Below are 16,879 nucleotides of genomic sequence, written 5' to 3'. Positions count from 1 at the left end.
AGACGTGCTGTGTGAGGCCTGGCGTTGTCATGTTGGAACACTGCGTTGGCGTTGGCCATAACTGGAACGATGTGTGGCCGGAGGATCTGGTCAATGTAGCCCTGTGCATTCAGGTTGCCCTGCACGTGGACCAGGTCAGTTCTGCCAGTGTGTGAGATGGCTGCCAACACCATGACACTACCCCCGCCGAATCTGTCCACTTCCTGCACGCAGTTTGCCGCATAACGTTCACCACGACGCCTATACACGCGACATCTTCCATCATGACGTCGGAGCAGAAATCGGGACTCGTCACTGAACCACACCTGTCTCCATCGCAGTTGAGGCCATTGTCGATGAATCTGGCACCACTGCAGTCGGAGTCGACGGTGTTGTGGTGTTAAGATGACACCTCGAACTGGACGTCTGGCACGAATTCCTACCTCACGTAGGCGGTTCCGTACAGTCTGGTCGGATATCCTGCGCAAACCTGGTATTGCTGCGGCTGTGGAGGTGGCAGTAGTCAATCGTTCCCGAAGGTGGCGTACCCGGATGTAGCGGTCCTGCCCGGGGGTAGTGACCCGTGGTCGACCGGATCTAGGGAGGTCACGTGTTGATCCATGTTGCTGGTAACGGTCCCACAGTCTGGAGATGGTGCTTGGGGACACATGGAATGCCCTGGCAACGGCCGTTCTGGATTCGCCTGCGTCTAGTCGGCCGATGGCATTGTTTCTCTGCGGTTCACTGAGACGTGGCATGTCCTGGATTGTCAACTGTCGGCCAGATACAGAGGCCAGGCAAGCGAACACCCTGCACTTTTATACTGTCGGTGTTCATGTTGCACGTGCAGACAACGCACGTGCAGTGGTGACATGGTTTGCACGTGGCTGCGTTTTTGCGAATATTCACATTTTGGAACTTTATTGTACAGTAGCTGCGTTTTATCGAATGTAACCGTGGGAATGTGTTTGGGACATGCAATGACCTTATATTCACAAAGCATGAACCGGTAGGAAACATAAAATCAGAGTTATAACCCATTTGTACCCTTTTGCGTTTCTTTTTTTGAAGAGTATATATATATATTCACAATCATGATGCAGGCCTTTCCCCAGGATTTTTTCAAGGCGCTTACATTTTTAGCGTCAGTATAACACAAATCAAGCCAAAATAAGTGGGGTAGTGGGTTGAAAACAGTTAAGTATTTGCCTTCAATCCAGCTAATCATGCTCTTTTTTTTTCTCTCTTTTTTTTAAAGTACGGTAAACCCATCAATTCCCACCCCAAACAATTTCATAATTTGTGCCATGTTGTTGCTGTTGATTTCAGCATCGTGTTAAATGCTTGTTGTGATTTCTAATTGTAAAATACCTAGGCTAAGAATGCTGACTTCACAGTATATTCCAGTTATTTAAAAAAAAAGAAAAAAAGTTAATAAAATTAAAATTTACGGCCTTTTTAAAATCCAGCTAACTATTAAATGTCACCTCACAGTCTTACAAATATATATATATCTAACAAATATGACTATTGTAAACTAATTCAGTGTACGTTTAACTGTAATTTGTATAAATACTAAATGTTCATTTCCCACAATCGTGATCTGCATGCATGACCATAAGTACAAAATTAACCAAGACAATGAATGAATGAATGAATGTTTAACGACACCCCAGCACAAAAATACACATCGGCTATTGGGTGTCACAAATGGTAAGTATATGAAAATATTAAAAATAACAAAGACAAAGGAAATAAAACGAAACTGCAGTTAGGTATTCATTGATGCAAACAACTATTGTTTTTCTACAAATTTACATCAAGATTTACTTCTGTGTAATAGTATTGTTTAGAGTCCGCAACGATGTCTCTTGACACGTCGATGTCAGCTGACTGAAGCATGACATATATTCGCGCCAAGAGCTCTCCTCAGTTCAGCCAACGAACGTTCTTCCTAACGTTCGTGAACTATTTGATTGATGTCCGTCATGTCCATTTGGTTTAACGTGAAGCGCACAAACGTTTTGTTTTCGCTCAGTCTGACTGAACTCAGCCCTTGGTGTAGCCTACATGTCTTTCGGCCCTGAACTGGCATGTGTATTCAAACTGACACGTATTGGCGGTTTTGTTTTTATTACTTTGGTTCAAAGACTTTACAAAGTTAAAATAACAAGTTACAGATTTTCCAGACATTGGATCACCGTCATATTGCTGTCATACATGTCGAATGCATGCCGTTAAAATTAATAACTGTGATTATTAAAATAAGTAAACATCATAAGGCCTAAGCTGTATTCTGGATAACACCGTTTCTCGTTACCGGTTGCGAGATTGCTATTACACTAATTGAATATTTGGTATTATTATTATGTTTTAGGTGTCGGATAGATTATGTAACCGTTTGTTCACGTCAGAAGATAGAAAATGCTTAGCCAAAATTTTAGCCACTCGTACTTGTGATAATTGTTTTTCAAAAGCACTTCAAATCATGGTGTAGCGGCAAATGATTTAAGGCGCTTCCACGCCGTCAAAGCGCTTACTTTACGGACCAAGGCGTGTCGGGCCACTACGCGTAACGGCCCTGAGGAAACTCCTGATGGTGTGTTGTTTTAACATTTGTTTTATGAATTAAATTAACGTTTGTTTAATTACAAAAAGTCTGAACCAAAATGTTAACTATGAAAAATTGCTCTCCTACCTTTATTTTTTGTTAGATTTTACCCACATTTTGTCCAGACAGAAATATTGAAATATTACAATGACACAGATTCCACATACTAGATGATAACCATGTCACCTATATCGACTTCGCTGAGATCGCATAGGGCAAAAAGCATGTAATTTTGTGCTGGCTGCCATTTTGACTTTTTATGGAATATTCTCCAAGAGGGGTGAAAGGATATGACTTAATCTAACAATGTCATAACATGTTGATATAAAAGCAAATGTTAAATATTAATTTTATTATTATAGTGTTTTCTCTAGCTTGTTTTGGCATGGTGCAGCACCATGACTCACTAGTCTAGCACCATCTTGCCTTAATCAGTGCCATGCTGCACTGAGATTAAAAAAGCCTTTTTCAATAATTAATTCTAAAACTGCCTTGATAAAACACTAAAAAAATATATTATATATTTTGCCATTCATTTATTAAAGCAAGAACATTAATTACATTTGTTTATTTCAATTATTGTTTTCGTCTTTAATGCAAAAAAATAAAAAGTGTCCTGAAAATGGTAAAAATTGCACCCAAAGTTTTTTGTCTACCTTGCTTTGCCAAATTTCTAGGGAAAATACTATATTATTATTTTTTTTAATGATATCACTAGAGATCATTGATTTTATATTAATTATGTCACATACTTTGGAGGCTTTCACCCCTCTTGAAGAGTATTCCATAAAATAAAAAAAAGGCAGACGGCAGAAAACTTCATGTATTTTGCCTATGCTATCTCAGTGAAGTCGATACTGGCGACTTCGTTACAGTCTCATATGTGGAATCTGTGTCACTGTAATGGTTTTTTCACAACTTGTGTCTGAACAAAATTTGGGGGAAATGTAACGATAATTAAAGGTAGGAGAGTAATTTATTGTAGTTCTTAACAATTTGGTTCGGACGTTATGGTGACATGAATGTACTTAAAAAAAACTAAAAACTTTATTTTTATTTTGCCAACCTAAAGCACATGCCATTGCTCCTCCAACCATACCACCACCAGATATGACAATATCTGCATCTTCTACACTGCTTGATGAACTAAAACTACAGGTAATTTGCTGCTGTAACCTATTTAATTTACAATAGGTAACAGCTTTTTTACAAGACTGCCTTAACACCAACAGAAACATTTTTGTTTTATCAGTATGATACAGAGTTATCTTTCTTAGTCGATTATCAATCCGATGTAAAATGTTGTTGCATTTTAATAGGTAAAAATTAAACAGATAATAAATAAATATATTAGTAATAACTTATTTTGTTTTAATAATAAAAAATACTTTGTGAAGTTTCTGATTAATTGTTTTAATATTAACTATTTGTTTTACAAGTGCCCTTCGTATTGACTGGTTCTTCGTGTAAATTTCTATCAAATGTCGGCATACTTTAGCTAGCAAATTAGGAAAACCAGTTAACTTATTTGATAACTTGTGCGATACTGCTATATAGTTGCAATGGCAACAATGGCAACAAGTCACAAGCAGTCAGTTTTGACAAATTCTCTCGTGAAACCCCCCATTAATCCATATACCGGAAAGACATCAACTTTAACAGAGAGGCCTTTATCTCCATATGGAGGTATATATGTTGAAGATAGCTACAGGTATGAGGAAAACTGTAATACAAATCAAAATGTTGTGACCCAGTTATCGGAATACACACCCGACGAGATAGCGGCACATTTAAGACAGCTATCGGACGACGAATTTTACAACAAGTTAGTAGAGCTTAAGGATGAACAGAAAAAAGCATTGCAAAGGTGTGAGGAACTTTATCAAGAAACACTTTCCAAAGACCAGCGTCAGTCGACAGAATATAAACCTGATAATGATGTGGATGAATTATTTGACAGAAACCAAAATAGACCAGTCATGAATGAACTTGCCTCAGACATGGAGACATCGGTATATTTCAATGGTTTCCATTCAAATGGTTTTACTGATAATGTCATGGATCTTTCAACGAAGCCACCGATAGCAAGTCCTGCAGCACATGGTGATCTAAGATCTTTCTCCTCAACCCTACCTTTAAAATCAAGATCATTTAAAGAACGGCCGGGTTCAGCACCTGCAAGATGGGGGATGGATAACTTATATACTGATAGTCTTGATGAAGATGATTGGCAACAAGTAATAAGAACTTCAAGTGATGAAAACCTAGGCACTTCTCGGGCACATAGTCCTGATGATTTTAATAGAGTGATGAAACAAATTGATAACATGTGGGAAAGATTTTCAATTGAAAACTATGCCCCAAAGGAGCGCAGACATTCATCCTCTTCTCTTATCAAAAGGAATCAAACACAGAAAGAGAGAGATAACTGGCGACATCGATTAACAATACCAAAGCCTTTTAAGATGACCCTACGAGAAGAAAACAAGGAAAAGAAGAGAACCAGTGCACAAATTGAACTTGAAAACAGAAGACTAGAAAGACTGAAAGATGAAGAAGCAGAATGTCTGAAAACTTTCAAAGCTTCCCCTGCTCCAGCACACATCTATTTACCTTTGTATGATGAGATTATGGAGAAAAATGAAGCCAGACGCCGATATGTTAAAACATATTGCCAAGAGATGCTAAAGTCTCAGGAAAAGCCATTTAACTTTGTCAAAAGAGAAGAAGAACGGAAGAAATTAAGATGTAATTCAGCTCCGCCAAGACAAAAAGTCGCTGAAAAAGTGGCAAAATCGGTTTTTAAAGCTAAACCAGTTCCTGATTACTTGTTTGACAAAAATATGGAAGAAAAGATTCAGGAAGAAGAGGAATATAGGAAGATTCGGATACGGATGAGATCGGAAGAACTTCTGCGAGAAGCGGCACTGCCATCAAATATGGAAATGAGACAACGATTAAAAGAACAGAAACTGAAAGAGCAAAAATTAAGAGAAAAGGACTTAAAATCAAGGAAAAACAAGATCAAGGGATTACATAAAGTACCTGATTATGATGCATTGTTTCGACAGTTCCAAAAAGAAATGTCTCTACGTAGAGTGGAAAGAGAACCAACTATCCCAAAGCCATTTTCTCTCTCAGACAAATATAATAGTTCTGTGCACAAAAAATGTTTACAAGATACCCAGTCATCAGTGGAACTTGGGTCTTCTCGGAATTCTTCACGAAGACCAGTTACAGGTAACAATAAATATAAAACTAAAACTTGTGCACGTCATCCCTGATAAGGCGTATCATAAAATATTGTTTGTTTCCGGTTACCGACCGACCCTAATTTGAACCTGCCGACCCTAAAACTTATTTTGTATATCCAATTTTTTTTTTAATATAACAACGATTTCCACGAACACATTCCAAAACTATCACAAGCACTAATTTGGTGTCATTTAGAGGATAACCCTACTGTGTTTTTCCGATTTGCGGACTATATCGATGGTTTTACTGTCGCAAATTTAGTTTTATTGGCGACCCGTTAGCCCAATCTAATTAAAATTAGCTCCACTATTACATCTAATAGTGGAGATAATTTTAATTAGATTGCCCGTTAGCCATGAAATGTTTTCTTCTAACAATTGACTGATGGAGTTATTTCCCTTCAAATTGAAGTTCGGTAACTTTCGTGAGATATCGGGCGAAGAGTCGGAAATATTTTTTCACGAATATATGCGATCTTTTCTGATTTATTCTACATCTAGCATAGCGAGGTGTTCCGATTAATAATAATAATAATAACTATATTTAATGATTTATTCCAGCGACAAACTGGCCTTGAAGAAATTTATTGTCCTTCTGATAAACTAGGGGAGGGAATGTTTACCGATACTGATGGAGTTTACTGCCAAATCAAATAATTAAATATGTCAGTAAGATCTCGATGCATTTCGTTATTTTCTGTAAGTGGTCACTGGGAGCTTCGCGTATTTCCGCTAAAAACAGTGTCAGAATGACCATGTGTTTGACGTCCAATAGCCGATGATATTAAAGATAAAAATCAATGTGCTCTAGTGGCGTCGTTAAATAAAACAAACTTTACTTTTCAACATTTATTTGAGCATCCTGAGCATTTGCACTGCATTTCTATTCATTGGACCAATTGATTGCTTCAAACCAAGTGTGTACTTTAATACTGGATGCATACAGAATAAAACTAACATTGCAAATTATAAAATTGGTAAGTCTACCATTTCTTAGATACACTAGGAAAGATAATATTCATAATTTTTTTTTTAAATGTTATTGTTGGACAGATAAATATAGAACCCTTCTTTTCAGTTTTCATTAAAATAAATTGCTATAACTTATTTACTGGTTTCTATCCAATTACGGTTCAGCCAAGTCTGTCCTGGACCAGTACAGAAGTTAAGTGTTAGTATGAGAGCAAACCTTCTGCCTATTAGTATTATTAAACAGCAAGGGGTCTTTTGTATGTACTCTCCCACAGATAGGTTAGCACCATGTTGCCCTCAAAATCAAAATGCCTTGCCTTTTATAAATTTATAAGTTGCCCATGTAAAAAGAAGCCTTTAAACACACCTATGTGGATAGTACTACATATTTCCTTTTTTTAATTAAGGTTTTTGTTCTTTTGAAAATTGTATAATGGAAAAAAAAGCCCTTATATTTAAAACTGCACATAAAATATGCCCCCAAAACGTCACTTTACCATGCCTTACTTCATTTCTAGGGAAAACACTGTGATGAATGGTATTGTTGGTTTGCATAATGCATTTCTATACATGCAGAGGTTATTTTGGATACCGGTAGTCAACACCTTTATTTAATATCCATAAATAACATTATTTTCCAAAATAAAATGTTTTTCTAGCATGTAATAGGAAACAATTTAAAAAAAAATTTCGGCCTAATTATTCATGAATAGTAAAATGAAACGCTATAAATTACAATTTACATGTACTGCTTCTAAAGATTATGCACATTTCGACTCATCATTGAACTTTGCATCATTCCTAAAATAACACTTAGTAGATTTGTATTTTTACTGTATAAACTATAAATTAACAAAGTGTTATGCTGCAATTCAATATACAATTCAATTAATTTTTAGCTATTTGATATAAATTAAAACTTTGTAAGAAGATATTGTAACACAGTTTATTCTGCAAGTGCATTTTGTTACAGATTCCTGGAGCTCTTCTTTGGATGCAATACCTTACAGAACTACAACTGCACAAGACCTCAGGAGCAGCATGAATAGGTAACTATTCTGCAAAAGCCATCCATCTATCTGTCCATTCACCTTTGTCAGGGTAACCAACCATTGACTCAGTCCACTCCATCTGTTCTGAACATCCATCCCATCTCATCCATCCATCACTTGTTCATCCCATCCATCCATCCATCCATCCATCCATCCTTCCTTCCTTCCTTCCTTCCTTCCTTCCTTCCTTCCTTCCTTCCTTCCTTCCTTCCTTCCTTCCTTCCTTCCTTCCATCCTTCCATCCTTCCATCCATCATTTGTCCATCTGTCCATCCATCAAAGTACCCACTTGTTCATCCTGTCATGTTTGTTATGTCATCCACCCAATTAGAAAAATTTAAAACCTGTGATCTCAAGGCATAGTGTGAGTTTCTTAATTGTCAAAATATGACCTTTTAAGATAGATGGTGGCTTAATACAGGTCAGTTTATACTATATTTCTAGATGATTTGGAGAATAAGAATGTTGCCTTTTTGCTGAGGTGGCTGTTTTATAACAGGTGACCACTATACCAGATTTAACAATATTAGATTTTCTGTTTTAGTTTATTATATGAGTTTTTAATGTTAATCAGGAGCTTCATCGAGAGGCTGACAAGGAAAGAACAAGAAGAACTGGAAGAAGATGAACGACAACGGAGACGAGGTTTTCGACTGCGTAAAACAATTTCACAAAAAGTCGCCCTAAACAACTCGGCGAGATCTAATAGACAGACAGTTAGAGAGAGACTTAGGAAATTCAAGTAAGCATATCAGCTTAATTTTGTCAACTTGTTCTTGAGAAATATACTATGTTTTATTGGGGGTTTTTTAAAATAGGTAACTCTGTTTGTTTATGTTACATATTGTGAAGTAGTGAGGTAGATTTTGTTTAGTGAATACTTTATCACATATTAACCTACTTTGAAAATAGATATTTGTTCTACATATTTTATGACAGATTTTTTTGTTGAATCTTAAATCTTCATCTTGAGTTTCTCAGATGCTATTTGACGAGCAGGTAGAAATAGTTATCTGTTTTATTTTGTTAGAGAAAGTGATCGTAATCGCCAGGAAGTATATGAGAGAGAACTGGAAGAGATTAAAAGACGCGTTGATCAAAGACCAATGTTATTTGAGGAAGAATCCAAGGTACAAATGTGTTTCATTTATTAAAAGAAAGAAAGATGGAAAGAAAGAAAGAAAGAAAAAATTATAAAGAATTATATCCACTTTCAGCACCCACCAGTGTTTATATATGTGTCCATGTGTGTGTGTCTGTGTCTTTGTCATCTAGTGATTTGGGTCATAGATCAAACCTGCTTGGCAGACCCATTGAGTTTTCCCCCATCCCAGTCGGTGCCTAGCAACTGGTATATCAAAGGCTGTGGCATGTGCTGTCCTGTTTTTGGGAAAGTGCATTTTAAAGATGCCATGCTGCTAAAGGGAAAATGTAGCATGGTTTCCTCTGCAGACTAACTCCGATCTACCAATGTTTGCCATCCAATAGCCAAAGGTTAATCAGTCAATGTGCTCTAGTGTCTGTCGTGTGTGTGTATAAATGTCTGTGGTATATATGTATTGGGCTCGTTTGTTCCATTTTCATGGTCTTGTATAATTGAATTGAATTTTTTTCCTTGTTATGGTACAAACACTGTCCTAGGAACATTCTAGTTACGCCTAGGATAGTAGGTTAATGGTTAGTTATTGGTGAGAGGGGTCAGTAGTGTGATGTGAACCCAGCACGTACTACTTTAAGCCTGATGACCAAGGAAACTGGTGTGTTTTGTTTATAGACTGTGCACAAAGGTACATTTGGATTTTGTTAATTGACTTTGTGCACATGTCTGCTATTATAAAATTTAAACTAATTGAGAAAAAGCAGGGGCCTAATTCACAAAGGTCTCTTAGGCTCTGCTAGACACAGGTATGTGAGAGCTATGTGGAAACATGTAAATGCGCTTTTCCATTTCGTCTATAAAAAACCCAAAACATGATGTTCAGTACTGTTGACCATACAAGGTTCATTTGCATGTTTTCACGCTTTCAAGTTTATGATGTGTGCCTTATATTATAAGTTGTAACCAGTTCATATTTGTTAGCATTGAATGCAATTTTTGGCAGTTTCAGGAGTTGCAAACAATTTTTCTTCAGGGCCCTTGAGCGGCCCCTGGACCCTCGCCGCAGTAAGCTTTTTTGTTCCAGCCCCTCTCACATCCCTGTAAACAACAAAACATCCTCTTTGCAAGTCTTTTAGCATCGCACTGCGAGCTCGCAAAGTTCCGAGAGTTTAGTGAATTAGGCCCCTGATCTGTTTATTAAAAACAAAGTTATCAGCAAACCAATGTAGAAAAATTAGAATTTTGGCCAAAAAAAAGTGGAGCTTCCACTTCACTAGCGTTTCTCTTTGGAGTACTTTTGGTTTATAGAAATGGGTCAACCATAAGTTGTTTTAAGATAAGACTAGTCTTGAGAAGTCACAACATTTCTAAGAATAGGTGGATTTAAATGTATGCTGTTTATGTCAGTTCAGACTGAAGCTCGAGAACCAGATTGCTTGTTTATTTTTATTTTTGTATTATTATTATTTCTGGAGTTTGTTTAATAAGTTTATGAATGGATTTTTTTGAAATATTCTATGTAAATTAGGATAGATTGAGATGTTTAATGCTTGCACAAGTTTTTAACCCATGTTTGTCTTTGTGGGTTTCTATGAGTGAGTGTGTTCCTGTGTTAAAAGTTGTTGTTTTTACCCAACAGAAAAATGCTAAGAAACTTGCAGAGAAGAAGTTTTCTGACACATTGAAGAATGCTGGCATTAAAGAAGACGTCAGCAGCTACGCTTCAAGTACTGTCCGTCACCACGAAGGCGATGGTGATTATGCTAGTGACAGCTTTGAGATCTCTCCACTAAAGACGGATGAAAATATATCTGTCAGTGACGAGGATTATTAAGATTAGTCAATATGTATAATGGTTTAAAGGTTTATGTTACTCTTGAAGAAACACTGTATCGTACTTCTGATTAAACCTGTTCAGGTTTTTTGATTTGTGTATGATATTAATTTCTGAACATCTGATATGTTTTTGGTTGTCCTGTTTATAGAAGTTCAAAACGGTGCCAATATTACTGTTTGGTGCATGCCACAATTTTGATGATATTTGGGGTTTTAAACTGCTTTTTAAAAATACACCTTATTCAGTTGCCAGTATGTCATCAGAAACACTCCAACTGATCACAGTTACAAGCATTTATTTGTTTGCAAATAAGATGTGAAAATTTTGGTGGGGAAATTATGTATGTGTTTGTGGGTGATTATGCTGTCAAAAATAAATATATATGGTTTGAAACTTTATACTTGGAGATTTATATATGAATTCAATCCTTGAAAGTCAGATCATCTTGAGATCACAATTTGATAATAATAAAGTAAATACCAAATATTGTTTAAAATGCCATCAAAGATTGGTTTTGCAACAGCTTTTTATGGCGGCACTGCCGATTGTTTTGTGAATTTTGAGAGCTGTGAATATGTAGGTTATTATGCTCTTAGAAATACATTTTGTGTGACCAGATGTGACGAAATTAATTTCTCATGCAAGAAACTTATTTTTAGCCAGAAATACTCTACAGTGTTATAAGAGAGCTGAGTACATTTAAGTGATCCTGAAAGCAGTGTTATAAAACATTTTGTGTTGTTGTATTTTTTGGTCTCCGTATTGGAAAGGAAGACTCGTATAGACATTAACTTATCCATTATAATACACATGGAGTAAAACAAGATCATTATAATATGGTAATTGACTATCCACATCTTTGTATATTATAGAAAAGTAGATGTTTATTTAAATAATTGTTTATATATCTTTTATAGATTTTATTTTTTGTTGTGATAGTTTATTTTTTAAATTAAAATAGTGATAGAATAGAAACCTCTCTTCATAAACTAAATGGACAGGACTTTAAAACTAAATGTGCCTTTATAAAATAGTTACACACTGTACAGTAGCTACTATAAATAATATTTTATTTTCACATAGGAATCATTAACTGTATAACAGATATAATTATGTGCCTAAGTTATTTATTTATTTATTTATTCAACTTTTTAATTTTATCATTGAAGCCTGATTTTGTTTTACAATTTTAATGGATCACGTTTTGTGTATCTTTTCATTTGTATGTTTGTAGTAATAGTCTTCTTTGTTTTTAATGGTTTTGATTGATATGTGATTGTGTTCTGGACCTGCATGATGGTTAATATATAGTTATGGTAGCTTTAAAAAAAAAATTTGAATGGAAACTTTATCCATCTGATTTCTGTAGATTTATTTTCTCTTATATAATGAAATTAATTTAAGGTCCCAATGAAGTTACAATTTTTAATTTTAAAAAAAATTTTGAACCATGTTTATTACTCTCTTTTTTTAAAGTTTATTATCCCCAGAAAAAAAATACGGTAATGCCAGGGTTGGGGGCCCTGGTATCACTACCTTGCATTAATTTTATAGGATAAATAATATACAAGAATACAAATAATATGTTATCACACTAATAAACTTGTTACCACAAAAATGAAAGAGGAAATAATAGAAAGAAGTAAAATAAACAAATAGATTATATAAAAAAAAAATAATAATAATAAAAATAATAATAATTATACTAATACATGTAATAAAAAAGAGTAAATAAATGGGGAAAAAAGACGATAAATAAATAAATAATCCCTAGCATTGGAGGTTACAAGTTGATTAAGTACAGTAATGCAGTGATAGTGTCAGTTTGTTTGTTTTTATTATTGGACGAAACCCACATAGGCACTGCTCACTGAGGAGTATGAAACAATCTCTTGCAGTGTCTCAGACCACCTTGATAAGACTTTAATATTATTAAGTCATTGTCCTTGAAATGTTTTATGTGTATGTTTTTTACTGAGGCATTACAGAGTGTATTGATCATTTACAAGGTATATTGCTCCTGCTATTCTCATTACTTTTCTGCACAAGATAATATAATAAACATAAATTATTTAAATTATATTTTATTTGTAGATTCAAAATCCAAAATCCTTGCAAAAACTTAGTTAATTTGTCTGTATGGTATGCATGTAATTTATTTCTCCATTTTGACTGGTATACTGTAAATTATGACTTTTCAATCCACATCATTGATGTGCTAATGTTTGCATTTCTGTCATCTCATTTTATTTTTGTAATTACTCCTGTATTTTGCTTGACTAAGTTATGTTTAAAAGTTTACGCATGCAACGAACCAAAATGTACTTGATGTCAAGTTGCCATAATGTTAATAACCCTTCTTTATTTTTAGTCATATTGTAATCTTTGTGCATTTTCCCTCTGTCTCCATCCTTTTTACATGCTATGTTTAAGAGAATATTGATGGTGCCAGCTTTGGTGTGGGCACTGGATGTCTTGTCATTTGTCCTTTATATTTCATCCCAATGTTCATAAATGTATTTTGTTAAAGTAATATTCAAACATTTTTTACATGGTGATCTGCCTTCAGCAATTGTCAATTTCTACCTCTAAACACACTATTAGTAATTGTATGTACAAAGTATGTTATATTTATACTTAAAAATATGTTTGTATTTATATTTAACAATTTTGCTGTTTGCAAAATAAATACTGTAGGATTTTTTTACATGTATTTAATTATTGTAATAAAAGCAATTATAGTCTGTCCCAGGTTTACAACAGTATTTTTCATCAATAACATTAGCTTGCCTAAACATAGACAAACAATAATAGCAGTTTTGAAACTAATGATACAGTGTCCTTTTTCTATGAATATAAATAAAATTAAAATGTTCTTTGGTAATTTCAACATTTTTATTGATGTTGTAACAACAATTTTGGAATAATGGCAACCACGAAGTTTTAATGAAACTATATAAAAATACATTCCTTCTTACTTCATATCACTGTATGATCCTTTATATCATTATATGATCAACAAGTATTTCATATATATATATCAACCTGAAAAAAACAATGAAAATTGGGAGAAAATGCAAAATGACAATCTAGAGTACTGTATAAAGGATTCATTAATTGCAGTGGTGTACAGTAATGCAGTTATGAATTTTAAGAATTTATCACACTACATGTATTATTTATCACATAAATATTTAGAAAGCATGAATATTGTGCTACTAATTTATTAATTATTGATACAGTTTTATTTATATTTAGTGGAAAAATTACTTTAATTTTTATCTAAAATAAGTCAAACTAAAGCTGTTAAGAAAATAATTCTTGTGTAGCCTGGGATGCCCTCTAGTTATAAAAATCACTGCATAAGGTAGTACTTTAGTTAAGTGTATCAACTAGCATTTATTTATCTATTTTCATTTAGTCAAATTACTTTTCAGTAAGCAGACAATACATGTATATTACTGCTTACAGATAAGATTAAACCAGTTCAAAAGTTTTGCTAGTATTAACTCTTTGCTAAAAAACTGCCAAACCCAAATTATTTTTATTTAAAGGAGAAGTGAATTTGTTTTTCCAAATGGTTAGGCATCAATTTGGTAAACATCTTTGGGCCAGTTTACATGTTGCTTAGTAATCCGAGTACCATGCTTTCTTAAAACCATTAATTTTATTATTCTTGCACAATACTTCATATGAGATACCATGTTGTGCCTCAAAGTATTAATTTATTTTCATTAAAGCTAAATTTGTTGATGTGTTTTTGTATTTACAGAATTAAAATGCTTACTAATAGTTGAATTTTATTAGTGTTTGGCATTTTGGATTTGTGCCTTTTTAACTCTGCATGACACAATTTTAGCCTTAGTGTAATGCACATGGATATTTTGTCGACTAGTTGAATCAACATAGGACTGTTGGAGACTCACTTCATCAGTAACTAAACTAGCCAACTATGAAGGATGGCTTCAAGCCATTTGCTAATATAAAACCAACTGGTTTTTAGAGTTTCAAGAAAATAATAATTATTATTATTTTTTTTTTTTTTAATTGGCTAAATCAACATCTTTATTAGATTGATCCCAGTTTATTTGAAAAATTAATTTTTAGAAGTGGTTCTGTTTAATTGCAATTTTAACATTTTACTGCACATATTTGTAATTTGTCTGTGATAACATTTGTCATGAAATGAAGTTTTTCCACATCATTTTAAAGAAATGTAATATGTAAAATGTTACTTCTGGTTGAAAAAGTGAAATTGTTTTATGTTATGGCTAATAAATTGTACTTAAGTTAAAAGTCTTAAGAAATCATTCCTTTGACCAGTGTAAAATTTGGCTGTTTTTTTAAATTTAATATTAGTACAAATATAAACTTGTTACTACTGCATTTGATTTGTTGTATTCATTATTAGCTAGGAACAGGAAATAACCCAGATGTAAAGTGCTCTCCTGATGTGCAGTCGGTGTGGGATCAATCCCCATCAGTGGGCCCATCGAGCGATTTTTTATTTCAGCTTGTGCATCATGACTGGTTTATCAAAGGCTGTGGTATGTGCTGTTCTGTCTGTAGGATGGTGCATATAAAAATCCCTTGCTATGAATGGAAAAATGTAGGTTTCCTAAGACTACGTCAAAATTACCAAATGTTTGATATCCAACAGCTGATGATTAATAAATTAATGTGCTCTAGTGGTGTCATTACACAAAATATATATTTTTTTCATTATTAGCTAGTTTTAGAAACAAAGAAATGTGTCACTTTTCTAAACATAGTAGTAGAGTATGGTTATATTCACCTAATGTATGGCAGGAAATAGGATCTATGCTCATTAGTAGTCAGACACATCTGGCTTTTTCCTGTTCCAACCACTGCTGCACAACTGGTATATATGTTTGCGGTCCATTGTGGGAATAAATACCGTTACAGATCCCTTGCTGTTCAAAACAGGTGATTTTTATGACAATATTTTGGACATCTACTAGCTTCTGTCTTTGTAACCAACAATGTTTTAATATGGTGTGCAATATGTGAAGAGTTCAGATGCAAAAACCGATATGTCAATTTTAGTAACTTTCTGCAAAAGCAGGTTTGTTGTATCCTTTCTATGTAAAACATATTAAGTCCACAATGGTCAGTCTTAAATTGAAATAAGTACCATAAAGTAAACAAAGGACAGAATTTTAAAAAACAAGTGTAAATCAGAACAACTGAGTAATGATAGTAAAAGTTGGGTTTTTAATAAAATGTCTTTTATCAGTTTTTGTGCCTGAACTCTTTGTGTATTCAGCTGCAGATCAATTGTATCTTTTGGAAAGTCCAATTGGAATCTGTTAAGGACCCAACTTTAGGAAGCCCTTAATTCAAATGTTACTATACCATACTTAAATGTAGTTTTTCATGTGATAAAATGTTGGACACACAAAACCCCAAAAACTTCCCTGTGCCAGTGAGCAGTGTTCTACAAATGTTTGAGAAATTCACAAGCTTTGGCTAGTGCCTTATGCATTAATTACAGTAATTTAATAATTCCCACTAGCCCAGACCATATATTCATTAGCCGGGAGTGAGGGCTAATGGATTTGACGAACCCTGATGAGATTTGTACAAAACCTCAAAACCTTGTGGTTATCCCTAGGTAGTTGCCATTACTTGCTGATGGGAATATTTACTAGTTCGAGTGTCACCATATCAACATGGTCATCTCTTCAGGTTGGGTTGCTGAGTACCCTTCTGACATTGGGAATTTAAAACCTCAGTTGCTTTGTCAACCAACATTTGTTGGCATTTACAAAGACTTGTTCACTTGGTGATCACCCGCAGGCAGTCATTTGATGAGTACCTCAATACCTAGTTAATTTGTTTACAAAATAACACCAAATGAACATTCAACACCACAGAAAAGAAAAATGTGATAAAATGTCTAGGGTCATTCCTGAAGAACACATGATAGGTGTATAGTCTTATACAGTGAAAACCCATCAAAACATTATTTTACAAAAGAGCACCAAATGAATATTCAACACCACAGAAAAATAAAGTGATTAAATTTCTAGGGTCACTCCAAGACAAGTGTAT

At 34.3% G+C, this 16,879-nt stretch overlaps 2 protein-coding genes across 3 annotated transcripts in view; one reads left to right on the top strand and one right to left on the bottom strand.

Moving 5' to 3' along the window:
* LOC121372723 (ubiquinone biosynthesis monooxygenase COQ6, mitochondrial-like) overlaps positions 1-3,864 on the bottom strand; it is a 39,604-nt gene extending 35,740 nt beyond the window's left edge. For both annotated transcript variants that reach the window (XM_041499203.1, XM_041499201.1), the window contains exon 1: positions 3,657-3,864. In XM_041499203.1, the coding sequence (XP_041355137.1) occupies positions 3,657-3,828 (172 nt within the window). In that variant the 5' untranslated portion in view covers positions 3,829-3,864. The remainder of the gene's footprint in view (positions 1-3,656) is intronic.
* A 288-nt stretch (positions 3,865-4,152) lies between these two features.
* On the top strand, positions 4,153-15,188 carry LOC121372722 (protein FAM161B-like). The gene is made up of 5 exons (XM_041499200.1): positions 4,153-5,830; positions 7,790-7,865; positions 8,443-8,610; positions 8,899-8,998; positions 10,607-15,188. The coding sequence occupies exons 1-5, from the start codon at positions 4,153-4,155 to the stop codon at positions 10,799-10,801; spliced, it is 2,217 nt and encodes a 738-aa protein (XP_041355134.1). The 3' UTR covers positions 10,802-15,188.
* The last annotated feature ends 1,691 nt before the right edge of the window (positions 15,189-16,879 follow it).

The sequence above is a fragment of the Gigantopelta aegis genome, chromosome 4 (assembly GCF_016097555.1).
Source record: "Gigantopelta aegis isolate Gae_Host chromosome 4, Gae_host_genome, whole genome shotgun sequence".
NCBI lineage: Eukaryota > Metazoa > Mollusca > Gastropoda > Neomphalida > Peltospiridae > Gigantopelta > Gigantopelta aegis.
The sequence above is the reverse complement of the archived record's forward strand: the minus strand, read 5'-3'. Positions and strand labels throughout refer to the sequence as shown.

Coding starts and splice junctions, on each gene's coding strand:
- LOC121372722 (XM_041499200.1), top strand. CDS start 4,153: ATGGCAACAATGGCAACAAGTCACAAGCAGTCAGTTTTGACAAATTCT. Junction 8,611..8,898: donor GAGAGACTTAGGAAATTCAA/GTAAGCATATCA, acceptor TTATTTTGTTAG/AGAAAGTGATCGTAATCGCC. Junction 8,999..10,606: donor TATTTGAGGAAGAATCCAAG/GTACAAATGTGT, acceptor TTTACCCAACAG/AAAAATGCTAAGAAACTTGC.